Genomic DNA, 20,866 nt, shown 5'->3' with positions numbered 1-20,866 from the left:
GGAGGATCTATAAGAGGAGCCCGCAGCCAGAGGAAGGAGTACAAAATGACAAAGATTTATTCTCAGCCATGATCAAATATTTATGCTGAGGCATTCAAGTAAAGTTACTTTTTGTGTTCTGATTTAATGAATGATTTGAGCAGTGGCAGTGCTGGGAGGCACAGATGTTAGAGTGTGCTGAAGCCTGTGCTAATGCCCATTCAGGGGTCTGTGTGGTCATGTGTCAGACTGCAGCAGGATCAAACCATGGTGGGGATCGCAGCATACAGGAGTAGGACGGTAAGTACTTCCCCAGCCCCAGAGGTCTGCGCTGCTGGAGGAAGACAAAAAAAGGTGTTTCAAACAGAACCACTTTTACCAATAAAAATGAATTAATTCGTCAAAATGGGAGGCGACTGAACAATTGGAACCATTTGTCTTTGAAGACGAACCTCCGTCTGATATCTGCCTCTCTTCTCCTTCATGTACCGACACCTCGCCAACGACTCCATTAAGGACTTGCTATGGTGGGATTGATCAGGACAAAGCCACAGTCAAAGGAAATGGATCCAGGCAGTGCAGTGACTCTCCCATTCTCCCTCTGGCATCCTCTGAAACATTAATGACCCCAAGCAGAATCTGATCTGGCCTTCTCCACTCTTTTACCTTTGTTCACAACTGTCTGCCCACCGAGATCATCGGCTTCAACCTCATTGGAGATTAAGCCAACGGATCGAAACAGCAGCTGAGGGAAGACATTTTCATTTTCACATTTATTTCTCATTGTTCCAGCTTGTCCAGCCACAAGTAGCCAGCCCTCCAAACGTGTTTTGTTTTGGGGGTTTTCTCCCGCAGGATGTAGCTGTTGTATCACACTCAGGTTGTCCAGCAGAAGAGCTCCAGAATATTGTCGGTACGTTACTGGAGCCCATCCAAGTTGTGGCGATTCCTTCAAGTTCAGTCAAACATGAAACAGTCTTCACTAAAAAGACTGAAAGATCCTGGATTAAACGCTTCACTTAGTGTAATGTTCACTGCCATGGTAGTAAATGTGAGTATTGGCATATATTCCTACAGTAACCTCAAAGGTTTTAATCTTACATTGTAATTTTTGAAAGTTGACAGAGACGGAGGCACATTGATGGAGAGTATCAGAGATTTGAAAGTTTCCACCTCTGAGTCTGGTTCTGCAGGTTTCTTTTCTTAAAAGTGAGTTTTGTTTTCCTTTCCACCGTCTCCTGTACCCGCTAATTGGTTTTTCTCTGCAAAAGTGTCTTGGAAGGACTACATTGTGTGTGGTTTGGCTGCAGATGAGAGATTGTTGCTGGAGCTTTTGGGTGATGGTGAATGAGTGGATATGTGTATGAGAAGAGGCAGCTGAGGTGTTTCAGCCTCCCAATAGAGATCCAGGAGACATATCCCACTGTGAACACCGTACAATCTCCACTGGAGAGTTGGAGGAAGGTTGACGATCCCCATCTGGGCTTCTTCGGCTTCTATCGGGAAGGTAGAAAGGTGGATGAACTGATAAGTCAGAATTTAATAATTATTGGTCAATACATGGTGTGTCTTCATTTCGATTGTCCAACTAAAAAGCAAAAGCACCAAACAACCCCGGTTCCACTTTGCCGCGTGGCACTGTGGGATCATCGCGTTGTTCTCGTAACGCCAAAGAAAAGAAAATGGCTTTAAAATAATGAAATGACCAATTAATACAGAAAACTATTTACTTCAGCTCTTCCTACAGTGTACGGTGCTTCATATAAAATTATAAAAAGAATAAGCAGAGACAGGAAAACAGAGGACTATGTGATCATTTTAAAATCTTAATTTAAAGGGTGACATTAAAACATGAGCAATGAAATCCAGATTAGAGCAAACAAAATAATTCAATATTTTTAAAGGCTTACGGTTTCCAGGATGTTGTTATCAAATGGCTGAGTGACTTCCTCTGAAATAGCAGTATGAATATTTAAATGGTTACAATTCTCACAGATCAAAGGTTAAATATGGCCATCTCTTCTGTTTATAATACTTTGCAATTATTTAGTTGTATTATCTGATTCATCGTTCCCTGTCATATTGGCTGACGACATCAATTTTGTCATTTCACACTGACTTTGCTTTTCTGATCAGAAATACCAATAATACACTAATACATGCAGCAAAACGGTTTCAGATGAACAGACTCATGTTAAGTTTGAGTAAATCCAAATTTATAATAATCAAAACTAAGAAGAAAGAATTTCCTCAAATTGAATTAGAATCAATGATAACGAAATTAAACTGGTTTCTTATACAAAACTTCTTAAATAATATTTAAAATATCCATACCTTACATATTGTAATAGTATCTGAGTTGCCTCACATCCTTCTTGACGTCATTACTTCATACAAAAATGATTAAGAATCATTTCATATTCCAGAAGTCAAGAGTCAACTGCACCTGTCTATCAATACAAACATGCTTCTTTATGGATACATTTATTAATAATAAAGCAGAGCTTCCAGACACGTCACAACGTCTTATCAGACGTTCACTCACACTCACAGCTGCCGCTCTCGTACCTCCAAACATCCACTTCATATCAAACTTCATGGACCCAAACATGGAACACTCTGGACAAATATTTTGAAATACTTCCCTCCTTCACCGTCTTCAAGTCTTCCTGTATTCTATTCTCATTTGTTCAAATAGATACATTTGAAAAAAAGCAACGGCACAAAAATGTCTTAATACTGTCTAGATGCTGCTCCTAAATGAGGTGGGGGGGCTGTCCTGTCCAAATGCTGCTTCGTCATTGTTTTTATATTTCATTGATGTATGAGGAGCCGGCCTGCCTCATAGTGCGATTTGGTTCATATTCAGAGGAGAAGCCAGACAGGTTTTATTCTTTAGAAATCAATAAAACAGTTTTACAATCCATCCTAAAAGCTAAAACTGAAGTAATGTGACTTCTCTTTCTGGAGGGATTTTGTCCTGGTCACAAACTGTGTCAAACATTCGAGTGATTTAAAGGATAAAGTAACTCAAAAGTCCATAATCAGAACTTTAATAAATAAGAAAGCTCAGGAAAGTATCAGACGAGAGAAATGTGAACTTTATAGCTTAGTCGTGACACAAAAAAAAAAAAAAAAAAAAAAAAAAAGAGGTGAGGATTACGCGACCTGAACGGAAGCTGTGAGCGAGCAGAGTGCCAGGAAACATGTGTGGCAGGTGAAACACAGAAAGAGAGAGAGAGAGAGAGAGAGAGAGAGGGAGAGAGAGAGGGAGCTTGAAAAAAAAAGAGAAAAAGGGCTAAAAGCCTCCATCACTTCCAACAAGACATTGGTACCAAAAACAAAGTGTGTCAGCATCTTTGAACACCGCAGAGAAGAGGAGATGACAAAATCATCCTGACAGCCAGTTCACATGTAACATCTCCGATTCGTCCACCTTGGGGAGTTGCCGGGCAGTTTTACCCCACTGGTGGGGGGTGGTGGGGGGGGGGGGGGGGGGGTGGGGGGGTGGACAAAGCCCGGTGCGTTGCCGCAGAGTGGGTAGGGCCAGGCGTGTGTGCCGCGCCACTTATTGATCAGTCAGACAGGGGTGTCAGTCTCCACAGCCCTGAGATACAGCCGGCAAGCAGCGGTTATCTGTGTCTATGAAGGCGTCCGCCTTGTGTGTATTGATTGGGAACAAGTCGACACCGGGAGTTGTCATCAAAAATGCCGATTTACCGAAGGTTGAGCAGGCCGTGAGGAAGCCGGCGCGGCCGGTCCAGGCGGGCTATGGATTTTTGTTGGACGCAGCTCCCCGGTGTCGCTCGATAGCAGACATATGCGGCAGCCCGGGAGAGGCCGAGGCGGCGTCCGGACCTGGGCCTTTGTCTCACCTCGGGGAGCTTTCAACTGGTAGTACACCGACGCACAGGGCCGCTCTGCGCCATGTTGAAAGACGTGGAAGGAAAAAAAAAAAAAAAGAGACGGGGCTTTACGCCACAGCAGCAGACAGATGTCAGCCCGACACACTCACCCGCAAAAGCTCTCCGTGCAATTGTTTGGTGCTTTTTACAAAGAGGGGCCAAGGTCAAGTTTCTCCCTGGTGGGAACGCCGTCTCCATTAGCTCCCTGTTCAGGGTCTGAAGATATTCCACTGCTATCCACCAACTCCACACCAGCACAAACAAAAAAAAAGCCAGTCAAAAAGCATCAAGGTTTTTTTCCCCTCACAAATCTGTTTGGAAAGGAAACATGAGAATATTTAGTGCTGCTTAGAAATAACAGGTACGACAACAAAAAGTAATGACAGGTTGCAGTCTGAGTCTCAGCTTTTTACTCCTGATATATATATTCTACATGATAATAAGATGAAATGAGATAAATCAATGTATTTGTGTGTTTGAGTGAAGATGTGATGAGATTTGACCAAAAGTCACTCTGCTCTTTAAAATTCACAGTTTAGATGATCTTCACAGGAAAACATGCAAAAAGCAAGACTGTTGACATGATCTGATCATAATAAATTGAAAACCTTGACGTTCTCAATATTCTCACTTAAAATTATAAAATGTTTCTTTTCATGGTGTTTTTCTGTTCAGTTTTCACAATATAGATTATTTTCCCAAACATTCTGACTTTATTACTTGTGTCTTTGTCATCAACAAAGTGAAACAATTTCTATCAAATGTTTGCTATTTGACTCATTTTCTTTCTTCTTCGCCTTTAACTTTATTTCTCAACAAACGTACCTTTATTTCCAGTATTCCATCCTTCATTGTTGCTGAAGAAACTCTGGAGAGATATTGACCTGGACTGGAGGACGATGCGGAGGGTTTATTACACATGAAGTTAAAATATATATCGTGGAGAATTCAGAGAGAGCAGCGCCGTACAGAGGACTTCTAACCAACGTATTCATGAAGAGACGAGTTAGACAGAACTTTGTGAAAGAGAAGGAAATGAAGATGACCAGTGTCTCTTCCACACAGATCCAATGTGACTTGGCCGACCACTCGTCTCCACTTTCACTCAGTTTATCACATGAAAGACATCATGTCCCAACTGAGACAAAGTACAGCCTCATCTACATTCTGTCTATTTTGTATTCTTCGGGTCTCTTCATGAAAACGTTTCCGCTACACAGTGCTGCTCTCTGAATTCTCTCTGAATTATATTTTAACTTCATCTGTAATAAACTCTCTGAATCGTCCTGGAATCCAGTCAGTTGCTTCCAGTTCTGATTTACATTTTTGAGATGTTCAACATTTCCCGCTCTATTTCAACATTCGAACTTATGTTACTTTATGTTTGAGAAGATTTTTTTTTTTAGTTTTGGTTTGACCACACCCTCAAAATTGAACGTGACTGAAGTTCGAGCATAAAACCAGATACATCGTCCTCTCCTGGATTTTATTCCATAAACATTTATACACAGACTGTGGAACAATATCTGGTTTTATACTCAGGAAATCAGTCACGGGGGGAGAAACAAAACTAATTATGGTCAGGTTTTTTTTTTTTTTTGGGGGGGGGGGGTATTGTTTATTTGTTTAAATAGCATGAACAAAATCCAAATCTCTTTTTAATAATAGAAAAAAAAATAAAGGATCTATACTTTGTGAGCAAATCAAAATAAACTACGGCATTGGATGTGTATATTGTATTGCATATTGCACATTTAAGGGTATATTGTATTATATATTGTACATTTAAGAGTATATTGTATCGTACATTGTACATTTCAGGGTATCAAGACAGTCGATAACACAATGATGATCTGGGTAAACAGATGATTCAGACTGTATTTGGTCAGATCTTCGTCAAAAGGAACGAATCCACACAAAACATTTTGGGATCTATATGTAGAAATCATAAATATTAACCAATCAGCCTGAACAATGTGCATTCATAGTACAGAACTTCAACTTCTGTATTTTGATGCATTTGTTAAAGATGCGTTGTTGTGGACTGGGTCATACCTTCTAATTAGTAAACACAAACAAATTCCCGTGAAGACGGCTTACGGATGTTCAACTCCAAAATTTTGTGTTTGTCAGTAAAATGTCAGTATTATATTATATTACACTCTATTTTTAAATGAAATGACTTTAAATCCTTTGAAGCAGCAATCACAAGTCCAAATCTGGCTTGTATATGTGAAAAGAAAAAAAAACCAAATAGCTGAAAATCAAATTCAACTTGGCTGCTCAGAAAGCAGCGGTGAGGCTGAGGCAGGACCCGGGGGGGAATGCCTCAAACATGGCAGCTTCTTTCTTGACAAGCACAGCAGGGCCTGGAGAGGTTCTGGGGGCAGACAGGAGAGCTGGCAGCAGTCTGCCGAGGCCCCCGGGGGAAGCAAACTGGATAAATAGTTCACTTAGAAAGCTCTTGCTCTCTAAGAGGTCACCAAGGAAATGTGGAATGGAAAGGAGAAAATAAAGAGGCTTCATCTCCCTCTCCGAGGATCGCTGCCTGTTTGTACACCAGACTGCTCCATAAATACTGCACGCACCTGCCGCACGGCTGAAATGATACAATCCCGCTTTTTCCTGCAGTTTGCGTACAAATTACTGACAAAAATGGACACTCCGCCTCCAGATTTCACCGTGGGAGAGTTTATTTTCAAGAACTAAATAGTGATTTCCCCCCCATAAGCTGCTGCACGTCTGTGTGGTCGTCGTCCAGCAAAATAAATATAAATAGACATGTGATACTAGTGACCTGACGGCCCTGAGCACAGCCCATTGCTCCACACACACACACACACACACACACACACACACACACACACACACACACACACACACACACACACACACACACACACACACACACACACACACACACACACACACACACACGCACACACACACACACACACACAAAGTATCTCCGTCTGATCAAATAAATCCACTTGTTACAGGAGAACTCGTGTAAAGATGGAAGAGGACGTGTCACATTTCATCAGTTTATCTCCCGACACAACGACACCAGGATGCATTCAGAGCCTATTAGTAATTGATGAGTACTGAGTACAGGTAATACTGTAAAAAAAAGTAACTGTTTGTCTTCCTGAGCTGTACGACTGTCGGATCGCTGCGACACATTGGCTGAACTGTCAATCATTTTAATGACTCATCTGTTCATTCAGATCAGCTGAAGATATATACACACACACACACACACACACACACACACACACACACACACACACACACACACACACACACACACACACACACACACACACACACACACTATATACTGTACATACTATCCTGGGTACACTACCGTTTAGCAACAATATGCCTTCCTTGGCTAAGACTCAAAAACGACTCACACTATGTGACTGTATTGAGCAGGTCAACCTTTAAAACTGCCTGGACCTTCTTCAGTTCAGCAAATATTTCAGATTAATAGAACTAACTGTCATCTCATTATCTGTGAGGTTAAAAAGCAAAGGCAAACCTGGAAGGTCCCCTCATGTAAAAGTAACTGGCCATATTAATGAAAAAATAAATGTAACCTTTTATCATCTCAAGAATATGGTGAGAATTATGGAGCCGAGTATTTTGAGGATTTCAATTTATGTATTTATTTTTTAATGGATTAGACTACTGCAATTTATAAATGAAATCTATAACATTCTAACAAAGATTAAAAAAATAAATGAATAAATAACCAGGTTGCTTTCAGAACAAAACATTAGTCAAACTGCTTTCAGTTTTCATTAAATAAATATCTGTAACAATCTCACAGAAAACTGGTGGAAACTCAGACTAATTACAAAATAAAAGAATGAAGACCATCCTGTTGGCGGTTGCCTTTTAGTGAAGGAATCATTTGTTCCACAGTGAATCATATGTTCAACTCTACTAATACTGTCCTCTAAACATTTAATGTGCTTCCAGTAATAATGAATATAGTGCAGTATGTTAGTATATTGTTTATTATTACTGAGAAGTAAAAAGCGTATACATAAACAAACAATGAACATTGGAGTCTGATGTTGAAAACTCCAGTGAAATCTGACAAAACCACACTGATTAATGTGCTGTTCATAAATACAGCGTTCTTTTTGAGCAGTTGTTTACTTAGCAATAAACACAATAAGGCAGGTTCTTGGGGATTTTGTTGATAATAACTGCAGTGATGTGAGTATTTATATCGTAAGATCAAATCTGAGCCCCTCCTGCTGAGTGAGGACTCCAATGCTCCAGATTCTTTCGTTCTCCAGTCAGGAGAAACAGCGCCCCCTCGAGCTGGAAACCAATAACTGCTGGTGGCAAACAAGCTTTTCTTTAAAAAACATAAAAATTCAATGTAATAAATTGAATAACGTATCAGCTTGCCAATAATATGATAAAACAGTTCAAACACAAATCAGAGAAATCTGCACATTATGTTTCCTCAATGAAACAATGTGATGACAATATTTGACATTTTAGATATCATTTTAATAATTAAACTGTAGAAACAGAAAAAGAGTTGAAAATGCTGTCCTGTTTATTTTGATATATCAAATTATTATATATTATTGGCTGCTGTTATTACATTTTCCAAAAAATGTATTTGGTGGTACTTCAACCAGCTAAGTATTGATAAATGTCTTTACAATCTTGGCTCCAACATTTTAATATTTGGACAACCGATCAGTAAGTTAGCAAAGGTTCAGTGCACAGTAGGAATATATGATAATATATGTGAAACCTGCAGGGGTGCAGTGAAAATGATTGACTTTATGGTCACGTGACTCCACTAAACACAACAAACTGACATGACTTTCCTTCAGAAGGCTTTTCACCTAAAACTACAAAGAGACGTCATCTCATCGAAGTCATCGTGGCCATCATCCAAACTGTTTAGTAGGGCTGTACCGATACTGATACCAGTATCTGGTATTGGGTCTGATACTGCACAGAGTACTTGTATGTATAAAACATCCCGTATAGTATTACTGTAACGCTGAAGCATTAAGTCACGTGTTGTTGTTGTTACATATCTGGCTCCAACAAGGCTTTCTGGCATTTAATGAGTATTGGTATCAGGACTTGGTATTAAGTACCTAAAGGTTAGTACTTGCCCTCGTCTGTTAAAAACACAGTATTGGTGTATCCCTCTCCAGTGCTCAGGAGTACTGTTGAAACCAAAACCTTGTCAGCCTCCAATTAAAATCAGGGACACACACGGACGGAGCCGCAGTGTGTGTGTGTGTGTGTGTGTGTGTGTGTGCTCTATTTACTTTGTGGCTTTTTGTCTGAGGCTTTTCATCACAAGGTAATGCAAAGAGAAAAACCTGAGCGGCAGATGTCTGTGAAATCCCACCGTTCAAATACGACTCTCCGCCCAATCACCCATTCATCTCAAATCAGGACTTGAGCTTCTCCTTCACCGAGAGCTGCCAGGCTGCAGCAGGAATCAGTGATTGACACACGCGCACACACAATAGGATGGGGAGAGGATTCAAGCCTTTGTGTTTACACAGTAGAGCAATATGTTGTCGGTAAGCAATTAGGGGAAGGCATTCCTAATCCCTGGACAACAGACTTCTTTTAATTACATAGTGAAGACGACATGTCATAAGGGGATTTATTGATGTATTATATGTCAAATCACAATGAGAGTCAACTGTCTTTCATTAAATCACACTCAACGTCATGTCGGAGTGGTTCTGCTTGTTTCAGTGCTTCAATATCACTGCTGCCTGTGTACTTCCCACTGAAGGAGTACTCTGGAATACACTGACGACCAAGCACAACAGTGCAGGTTCAGTGTGTAAATTAATTTCTTTTCGGCTGTATGAAATATCTATAGTTCAGCGCCCAGTGACCCTGCAATCGGTAAAAGACGAACCTAAAGCTTAAGTGTGAATAAAATGTGTGTGCTGGTATCTCACAGGATTTTTGTTCTTGGGATATTTCCTGATAGTCATGTAATACAAATCCAGGGCACAAGGTGGCGTATTGAGCCTCCTCTGTGTCCAGCATCATTATTTATCTTTGTGGTTTGTTATTAAATATCGAAAAACAATTCATGTTGTTTGTTATATACCTGTTGTTCTTGATGAGGTGTAGATTATGTCATATATTGAATGTCTGTATGTTCCCTTTGGTTTTCCGTGTACCACGAGTCATTGAGTAAATTAAAATGACAGCTTACTCAAATTACTGATCAGCTTAAATAACCACCAGTTCATCAAGAAGAAAAGAAAAAGAAAAACAGTCCCACTGAGGAGACAAATGGTGGTAAATGTAGGAATTAAAGTCTTAAAAAGTAGATTTTTCCCTAGAAATCTGTAATGTAGAGTTGCAAACCATGAAACAGATTATATTGTTACTCAGTGGTGTGCAGACAGGGGCAGCAGGGCTGGCACTGCTTGCCCTATCAAAAATAATTTTTCTTGTTTTTTTTTAATGATTAAAAAGTGATTCTGAAATCTGTGTCTGGAATCAATTAGTGACTTTAGCAACTTTATCCAGAAGACGACTGGTTATACTTTGTGGAGATCAAATCTCCTATGTCCTCTAAACACATCACCTCTGCTGGGGACCAGCAGTAACTTCATTGCTAACCTCTGATGGAAGCTGGATGCTACTATTGGGTTAAAATGTTGAGTGACAGTATCATCAGCCAATCACATTTTGATGTGTTATTGACGGACCGCCTTAGGACCAGCAGAGTTTCTGGCGCTGGCCTTGCTGTCGTCATTGAAATGAGCTTGACTGATTGGCCCATGGGCAGGTGGTGATGACGCAGTTCTTATCTGCTACTCTGGAGTGATGGCGGCTGATTTAACAGCAAGATCCATGATATGATAGTGGACCTGCTTTGTGAGTAGAGGAAGGCCGACACCAGAAATGGTTAAGCTAACTCAGACCTACAAAGGTTTTGTGCAGCATTTTACAGCAGGATAGATTTAATCTACAAGTGATGGTGATGCTAGTTTTTTTAATTGTTTAACTTTCTCTGGATTAGATTGGCACTGCTGTTTGCATTTGATGCAGTTTTTTGATTGTAATGTGGTGTTTCCCATACAATCGTGCACACTGACAGACAAGCATCATGCATGACAGTAGTCATGAAAAAAATGGAAAAAAACAAAAAACCCCTCCGTGCGAAACCTGTTAGAAACACTGGAAAATTGTGTGATGGTGAAGCTGCAGTGTCTTGATGTGTTGTGGTTGTTGATCAGGTGTCATGTTGGTGTGGATTAAGTACTGATGGATAGTAGTGGCCTTACATTGGATTCACATTGTGTATTTATTGTGGGACACACTGTGCTGCCGCAAGGCGGGAGGGGGGGCTGCTGGCTGCTGGCCCTGACTGAAACACCACCGCACGCTACTGTTGTTACACTTTATAAACAAACACTGATCTCTACAACTGAAGAGGAGATTAAACACACAAAACTAAACTGTCCTGGCAGTAAACATATGGCGATATGATGACATAGTGATAAAATCTCATTTAGGTACTGCTGAAAGATGAGAAGAGGCAAGTTAAAGTCTGTGTTCGTCACAGACTGTGTGGAAGTGACCAATCCTCGTCTCGACAACAGCAAACACAATCCTTCTGTGAATGATCAGTAATGACTTCATATTTATTGCCAAATATTAACACTTCCGGTGAAATTAACTTCTCTATTCATGTCAGAGGGGGCTAACTGAGATCCTTCCAGACACTTCCACACTTTCTGTGACCACATCTGAGCACTTTGGTTTAATCCTCTTACATGACAAGCACAAAGAGAGCTAAGAGGTTTACCTCACAGACTAAATCTCTCTGTATCCTGATAGTAAATATACTGTCGATGAGCGTATGTATAGCTGCAGCCACGACTATTGTAGTGATCTGAAGGGGAAACAAAACAACCACGTTGATAATAGGATTGCCTGTGTGGATCTCCAAGATGAATCAAAATCAGGTGAAAGACATAATCCAGAGATGGGTAAGTCCGTGAAGTTTTTTTTTTAATATTATTTATCACTGTACTTTAAATTAGGTGAAGCAATCAGACTCATGGCCGTATATAATATGTTGCTGTAGTTTGACTTTTAACAAGTCAACTTTAAAAACCCGTTGACTACAATTATCACCCTGGAAGCTCGGTTTGTATTCCATCTGATGCTCAGTCCAAAGATTTTTTGCATCAGACGCTCGTCTTGCCTCCTTTACAGAAATAACTTCTTGAAGACGTCCTGCATGAACGTCCACCAGTTTCTGATACAACCTTAAAAGTTGCTGGGTGATTCTATTCAAAACGTATTGAATTACATCAAGCTTCTCTAATTATTACGCCAATCTCTATGTAGGTTGGTTTCTCTACAATATCAATATATTTATTTATTCATTCATTCTATTCTTGATTGTTATTTCAAGACTTCTAAAAAGAAATGTTGAACAAAATTCCCCTTGGTCTGCATCAGCTTGTTCTTGCAATTTATATTTTGCAATTTATAATAAATTACATGAAAAACATCTGATCACTTTTGATCATTGTTTGACAAAATGTATGTGGACACTTTTTGTAAATGGGTTTATACTTCATCTTCCATGCAGGTAGAATTAGAACAATCTCTCTTTTTGATTGAGGATATATGCACATTGACTGTTATAGGAGCTATTATTATTATTATTATTATTATTATTATTATTATTATTATTATTATCATTATCATTATCATTATCATAATTTATATAGATATTTATTTGGCTATTTATTTCAGTATGGTGCAGTGGGGCCATGAATACCGGCTGAGCCTTCCTGTGTGGAGTTTGCATGTTTTCCTGTGTGTGTGTGTTGGTTTAATCCAGATGTTTCCTCTCACAACTAAAAAAAACATACATGTGAGGTTAACTGGTGACAGTCAATTGCCCCTCAGTGTGAATGTGTGTGTGTGTTTGTTTGTCCGGTGACGGACTGATGAGGGTCTATTGCTTTTACCTATCTACACTATGTGTATATCAATTCTGGCAATTTACTCTATTTTTAGAGGATTTCTTTCCTTTTTACTGGATTTTTTTTTAATTTTTTTTTTACTTATTCTATTTTTTGTGCTCTTTTTTTGCTCTTGTTAGATATCTACATATGTTTACATATTTTAATTCTTTAATTTTATACTTTCTGCACCTTTTTACCTTGAGCTGTTGTAAGTTTGTGTTTCCCCCTGGGTAGTAATAAAGCTCTCTACAACTCTACTACTATCCTGCCCCGGGCCCACAGGAAACTGGGATTGATGATGTAGACTTGCGTTCTTAATTACAGCTGTTGTAAATGTTGATTACAACGAAGATGTCACAATCCTTCGGATTCACTCGTTTCCGCTTTTATGTTTTCAAAGGCTTTAGGCTGAATTCTGGTGCTAACATACACCGTCCATGTCCTGCTTCAGAAACGTCCATTCCAAAGCCTTGATGGCGCCACGTGTTTTGATCCACTCTGTGTTTTTAAAGCGCCATACTCCAGAGGAAGATCTGACGTCCGAGGACTACCAGCAATTTAAAAACTTGGGCTCAGCCTGCCTGAGTGAAGGTGACAGTAAACACCTCCTGACTTTCATTCAGGATGAGGAGAACCAGGTAATTGTCCCGCCCACCTCACCACCTCCGGCCTCGGTGTTTCCTGTAGCAGATGTGAAGTGACAGCAGATTGAAAGTGTTTGTCTGTCAGTCCGGCTATGCTGCACATTTGAGATGCAGCCAGGACGAGAAGCCTGCTGGCCTCCTGACCCGAAGGTGTGGAGGGAGAACAAGCAGATATTAAGTCAGATTTCTCGCTCCACTGATAACCCTCTTTAATACCACACTCCTCTAAGTGCCCTTGGCTGTCCCACATCTCTGGGCTTCATGTGTTGCCCACTTTAAAAGCCTCGTGCCGTTTCTCCTTGTGGAATCTCAAGAGATCCAAATGATTGATCATGAATTGAGAAGCACCTGGTTTTTAAACGCAGGCTTCACAGAGAGCAGAGGCAGCATTATTCTGAAGTGCTACTGAGATACTGATCGGGTCCTCGTTCTTTGTCAAACGGTTCAGTTCTGCAAACAAAGCCACGCTCTTCTGACAGCCTCAGAAATTTTGGAACTGCATTTCATGACATTGCCCATTTTTGGTCACCATCAGTAAGATTTCTGTGATCTTGTTCTACCTCAGAGGCGTAAGCAAGGCGAATATAAACAACGTGATTTGAATTTCTAATTATTCAGGACGTTTGTAGTCAAGTAGACTTTCAAGCTCCACCAAGTATAAAAACGTTGGCAGTTGGCCTTTGGACACCTCTGATGAATTCATTGTATTTTATTCTCTGATAGACTAATGCTTCTACTGCATCAATGTGTTTTTCTTCGTTTTCGGATCTCGCAGAAAAATAAGTGCAGAAGTTTCTGATACTTCAGGGACCTGTTGCGCAAAATAATCTTAAAAGTGTAACTTCCAACAGTAGGTGTTTATGATCAAACTGAAGAGCCTCTCTTACGGTCAACATGTCTTTTGCTTAGTTGTACTGAGAGCGACGCCTCTGCAGTACGAGGTACTTGAACACGCCTCTGTGTCAGGCTGCACCTTCTCATTCAGTTGTTTGTGACTCTGTCGTTGCTTTAGGGGATCGTAAAGCTCATGGGCTGTCTTCTTCTGGAACCTCTGGTGAATGAAGCGGTTAAAAAAGAGAAGAGTCTTGATCACTGTGAGGCCGCCATGGTTCATCTGGCCAGGGTGGGTACTGACAGTGACGGCAGGATGTGTCTCTTGAGGGAAAACTGAAACATCCGTCATGGTGTCCAGACTTGCAGGCCTCGTCAACTGCTGCATGGATTTCTGGAGCTGATTGAAGGGATCCATGCGGCTGCCATTTCTGAGACCATCTTAGCCCTGATGCCTCACCTTCAAACAGGTAAAAGCACTCCTCTGTGTTGATGCTAACTTCACTTGAGTCCTTCATGAAGACCATCAAAGCTGAACCACTGCAAAGCTTGAAGAGTAAAATATCCCAAGTCTGAGGGAGGAGACGTAAAGGAATTCTTTGGTGTGAAATCAGCTAATTTTAGAATATTTAATGTTTGGCTTGGACCTGTTGTGTATTTTACATCAATTGTGTGACACAAAACAAAACTGGAGTCATCATTGGAGTGATGAAAGTCATCAATATGGACATTAGGGCTTTGTACATCCTCATAAAGTCGACAGAATTTGTCAAATATGTGACTTTGATGTTGCCTCAATTATCCAAGTATTTTTGGCTGAAAAAGGAGAAAAACACCCCTGACCTTTACCTGAGTGTTGGATGCCTTAATCTTTGGTTAGAAAAAAGTACTTAATTGTAATGGGGACAAAGAGACTTCTATTTTCAAGAACAGCAATGTGCATTGAAGTATATAATTATACTTTTACTTCCCACTTGAATAGATTACAAATCAGATTTAATCTTTCAGACATTAAAATATTAGTATTTCAAATTCATGAGTTTAACGACAACAGTATTTTCAACTTTCATAAATTTCACAGAAACAAATGCATTCAGCTTGTGGTTAATATATTTTTAAATTGGCTCAACTGCATAAAGATTTATGCTTAAGAGGTGTGTTTGCGCCGGCTGTGGCTCAGCTGGTTAGTGTGGCGGTCAAACTGGAAGCCTGTAGGTTAATTTCCCTATCTCCCTTGCGTACATGTCCTTGAGCAAGACACTCAACCCCAAACTGCTCCCATTGGACGGATAGTTCACCTTACAAGTGGCTGCCATTGGTCTGGGTCTGGAGATTAGAGGAGGTGGATTTAGGATAAGAATTGCACAGATTAGAGCCCAACAGCAAGCAGGTCACTTCTGAGGGTCCCTGAGCAAGACTCTTGACCCCATCAGCTCGCCAGAGCGCCGTAATATGGCGACTCACGGATGGGTGAATGTGGGAAAAAAAAGAAATCTCCCAAGGGGATAGTAAAAGTGTGACATGTGTCTATATTCAGTATAAAACATGCAGCTTAGAGGACGTGTGGAAGTCAAATAACTGTAAATTACAATAAACACAATAAAAGAGTATAATTCAAAGTCACAAGAGTACACACACAATGCTAACGAACCAACAGAATGCACTCTTGGCTCGATCACGCAGGTTGTTGTTTTGTTATTTGATAAAGCTGGTGTTTGGCTCCCCCTGCTGGCCTCTTTCATGTTCACAGTCCTGCTGCAGCTGGAGGAGGACAAGGCCGCCAGCTTGGGCTCGGCCCTCCAGGCTCTGCAGAAGCAGCTGTCCCGGCTGCCGGTGCCTTACAGCCAGCAGCAGGAGGAGGAAGACGACTACGGCCTGTGCCGCTGCTGCAATGCCTTGGCTGCTTTCATCAGGCCCTTTGTAGAGGAGATAAAGAGGAACGGCAGTACCGGTGGCCTCACAGCTGAAGAGGAGGAGCTGAGGGTGGAACTTGTGAAGTTGTAAGTTCCCAACTGTTGAGGTAGTTTTTCTTTTTATTTCAAACGTGATAAACCTCCTCTTCCTCCATTCAGCTGCATGCGGAGCTTGCGAGAGCCTTTGCTCGGGGCGACACTCCATCGAGACAGGAAATCTCCACTGTGGCTCTTTGCAGTAGAGATAATGGTTCAACTTTTTTTTTTTTAAATCACTTTTATACTACCTTCTGCAATAAGAAAACCCATCACAGACTGGAGGGGTTTTCATTGCCAGTTATGTGTGTCCTGCAGGTCACTCTAGCCGCCATCAGAGAGCCGTTTTCAGGGCTCCTCTTCTTCAGCTCTGCCAGGAAAAATGTGCTGCTGGACAACAGTCAGTCCAAGGAGGCCAGAGCTTGTCTGGCTTATCTGCTGTTCGTCCAGCTCATCACCATAGAAATCTTCCCCGCAGTGTTCAGGTCAGATGAGAATCCATTCATGCTCAGTCACTGGCAGTCACACAACTCGACACGACACAACGTTCCATGTGTCTAAACTGACCCTTAACTCTTCCTGCTCTTCTAGTCCTGTATTTGTTCTTCAGTGCAACATGGAGCACATCGATCAACTGATCACCAGGTATGACGTCCATTCAACTATTGCTTTACATATTGAGCAAAATTCACTTTCTGATGATTTTCTAAAAGTAATAATCGTTTCCATACCTGGAACGACGCCCCAGAAGTGAAGAAAGTGTGTCCTCTCTCTCCCTGGCTTGTTCCAGGTTTTAAAAAGTGTGTTGCTCCAAGCAGCCAATCAGAAATCAAACCCTCTATAGTGTCATCGGGGGGTTAGCCAATCACAATCAAGGTGGGCTCCTCCCCTTTGACTCCTCCCACAATGAGGCAGCTCTGCTCTGGCACATGGCACCACGAGAGGAAGTACTTCCTTCCTCTTCCCAAGATGGCCATGTGTGGGCGGAGCCAGTCCAGCTCACACAGACACAGCAGATTCTGAATGCAGCTCCTATGATCCAATATTCAAATGGAGGAAAATCAAGGAAAAGATGGATTTGTGGCAATAAACTTTGAATATAATGTTTTTGGACCAATGAGACCATGTGAAAGTGTTGAAAAGATGTATAAAAAAAAGCGATTGGTGACACTCACCATTTTTTGCTTCTTTTTTTTTTTTAACAGCAAAAATGAGTCACGCCTCCTCAAAGGATTGGTAAGAAAATCATGAACATGCAGAAATGTCACAAAACTATGAAAGCAGCAGACTTGACGTCATGTTTCTGAAGGGCTTAACACATAGTGTTTACTCAGGCACTGTTTGAGAAAAGTCTGGAAACCGTGGCGGATCACAGTCTCCCAGTGAGCCTGCTGGCCCTGAACAGCTTCTCCAGAGTCCCGCAGGTAACGACGCTCCGGATGGTACAGCCAAACTACATTTGGTGTGTGTGTGCTTGGTCTACAGGAATCAGTAGAAACAGTTGGGCTACCTTCTTAAAAGACAAACAAAAACTGTACTGTGACCAGGACATAAACAAAGTTGTGATGTGTTCACGATGCTAGATTACATTGACTGACCGATACGAGTCGTCAGTGAGTCATGTTGTAACATTCACAGAGCCTGCGGCTTGTTCTCATAGCCTGCCCGATGCAACACTTGGTGAGTCCACAGTAAAGCTTGACGAGAACATTACAATCTACGTGTTTCACAGCTTTATCTTCAGTGTGTCCGCTGCTTTTTCAGAGAACCTCGGGACTGCAGGTCTTCCAGCTGTTCATTGATAAATTAGACGGTGAAGCAAAGCACAAATTTTTCAGGTGAAAAATATATTTTTTTTTAGCTCTTCAGAAATATTTAACATTTCTGTAGTTTAGCTGAAGAATCTCTTGACAATTTTTGTATTTCAAGTATACTTGTATTCAGTATGAGTGGTTTATTACATTCATCTACTCTTGAACTAAATTTTTTAACTGTATTTCTGCACATTTTCTATGCAAATCAACTAAGTGAAACATTCCATGTGTGCATTTTGCAGGTGCATGTTAAAAACCAGCAAACACGCAGGAGTAGAAAGTGTCATAGTGAAGAACGTCAGAAATCAAGTAGAACTTTCCATGAAGGTGAGCTAAAGGCTCCGTTTTCACGACATTTTCGAGCAAAAACGCAAAACTCGTTGCGTTCTCACTTTCCATCTACACTCCAAGTGTTCAGAGTCACTGAAAACGGAACTTTTTGAAAGCAACTCCCACAGTGGAACTTTTTGACAACACTCTGACTCCGTTGTTGTGTAAATACAACTATTTGAAAACGTTTGGATTTGACTCCAGCCCTGTTTACATGTCAACAATTCAAGAGAAAAGGCTTCATTTTTGTTTTTTTCTTTTCAGAAAAATTTTGCATTAACACAGCAACATTTTAAAAACAATATCGGTTTCCATGTAGATGGTAGAAACTGTGAAAACGATGTATTTTTCATTTTGTGCCACTAGTGGGTGCTTTGGAGTGCCCGTGTCCTCCCGTTGTTACCGTTGGTAGCGTATTGTTGTCTGTGCACGTGTGTGTGGTTTCATTACAAAAACAAACAACACCCACAAGTGGCCCCAAGGAAAAACTACATTGTTTTCAATGCTTCTGCCATTGCTGTGTAAACGGACATCGTTTTTCAAAACGTTGTCCTCTAAATGTGAAACTTTTGTAGAAAACAAAACACAGAAATGATGTGTTTTCACTTGAAATCATCGTCATGTAAAGAATGGCTGATACTTTTTAGTTGTAAACATAAATCCCATTTATCCGGCAGGAATTCAGTGTGAACCATTTACATGTTTGTACTGTGTGTTGACTCTCTTCTAGCTGGAGAAGTGGAATGGTTGCTTCCTGGGAACAGACTTCCTCTCTTTGCTCAGAGAGGTGTTGAGTTTGCCACAAGGCCCGGACACAGATTTGCTCACCAACATGGACAAGTGAGTGACGTTCTGGCTCGATGAAGTGCTGTAATCCTGACTTAACATTTATTCTAGACACTGGAGTTGATGCAGTCTGAGGCCCCGTTTACACAACGAGTATGAGTGCAGCCGCAAAACTTTCTTCACTCTTGGGGCGTCTGTTTACGCGACACCGGTGTCCATCCACTGTATCTGCAAAGATTCTTTCACGGTCGTGATTGAAAATAATTCCTTCTGTTCATGTGCCTGTAAACTAACATGGTGGACCCGTACTGGTACCACTTGTATTCTAGTTCTATCGTCCATATCAGTAGTTTTATAGTTGAGACTCACCCCTGATAGCATCCGATTTGTCATCTGTCCATTTTCTTTTTAGTTTATAGAGTATTGTTCTTTGCACACGTCTATGTGGTTTCATTACAAAACCAGCAACAGCACCCTCCGACTGCAGCAGCGGACACACTGACAATGATGTAGTTAGTATGCAGGGCCACTGGAGGGTGCTGTGGCCCTGCATACTAACTACATCATTGTCAGTGTGTCTGTTGTTGCAGTGTAAACACATGCCTTTTTTTTTTTTTTTTTAAAGGATTAGGTTTTATCACGTGAAATGTCGTCACGTAAACGGGGCCTCAAGCTGGAAATCAATAGAATGAACTCTGGAGTGACTCAACGCAAGTCTGACTGTAAACCGATATCGGGGAAAGACCCTCTGTTTCACCGCAGGAGACATTTGTTGAGTGAGAACACACAGAAATGTGGTTTGAATATCAACATGAATGTCAAGAAAACTGGAGCAATGAAGGAGTTTGGACAGAAAACCTGACCCCCAAACAAAAACCTTTGACAAACGCCGTCTTTATTCTCCCAGGATCATGGAGAGTTTGAGTCTTCTACGCTTTCTGCTGATCAGAGACAAAGAACTGAGGCGAAACGTGAGTCCCAAATATTTTGTGCACGCCTCCTGTGGATCAATGCAACAAAACCTGTAAACTGCCCTGCCCACCACCAGATGGCTGTGTGGGAAGAGCTGATCAGGATCAAAGACCAATACCTACAAATGCTCCGTGTTTGCATCAGCATGTCGAGGTCCTACTACTCCGCTGAACTCAAAGAACTGAAGGAGGACCGCAAACAAAAATATAAAGGTGTGAATCAGTTTGAGAAATACCCAGATGTAGATTCGGTATGATTTAATGATGTAAACTGTCCTGTTCACCCCGTAGAAGCCAGAGACGCAGCGCGATCCTCCAGGGTAGCTAAAAGCATAACGGTGAAACATGAGAAAGTGTCCAACATGTCCCCAGAAGTCCAGCACCAGGTACGATCCCATTCAGACCACGTTGACTTTGTGGATGTGTCTTCGGAGCCAACTGACACTCCTCGTGCTCCTCAGGTGTTGCAATGTGCACTGGTGACCTTTGACCTGATGGAGAGCCTCATTGTGCGGATTGAGGAGATCACAGAAGAGAAGAAGACCAAACTCAACTGAGGCAGCGTGTTGTTCTACCATTGGGAACGTGTTGCGTAGTTATTGTCCATTGAATTAAAGGACGTGAACAAAATCAGAACAAT

At 41.2% G+C, this 20,866-nt stretch overlaps 1 protein-coding gene across 1 annotated transcript; it reads left to right on the top strand.

Moving 5' to 3' along the window:
• Nucleotides 1–11,869: 11,869 nt before the first annotated feature.
• On the top strand, nt 11,870–20,783 carry glmnb (glomulin, FKBP associated protein b; the record flags this gene model as incomplete). The annotated part of the gene is made up of 18 exons (XM_080505680.1): nt 11,870–11,908; nt 13,414–13,539; nt 14,558–14,668; nt 14,738–14,846; nt 16,127–16,376; nt 16,449–16,539; nt 16,644–16,810; nt 16,917–16,970; nt 17,531–17,561; nt 17,660–17,749; nt 17,964–18,005; nt 18,090–18,163; nt 18,382–18,466; nt 19,200–19,309; nt 20,163–20,226; nt 20,304–20,439; nt 20,518–20,612; nt 20,688–20,783. 18 exons carry the CDS (start codon nt 11,870–11,872, stop codon nt 20,781–20,783), a joined length of 1,770 nt encoding a protein of 589 aa, XP_080361806.1.
• Between the last annotated feature and the right edge of the window lie 83 nt (nt 20,784–20,866).

This window comes from Blennius ocellaris (genome assembly GCF_963422515.1).
Source record: "Blennius ocellaris genome assembly, chromosome: 12".
NCBI classification, from domain to species: Eukaryota; Metazoa; Chordata; class Actinopteri; order Blenniiformes; family Blenniidae; genus Blennius; species Blennius ocellaris.
Note: the sequence above shows the minus strand (reverse complement) of the source record. Positions and strands in the feature narration are given on the sequence as shown.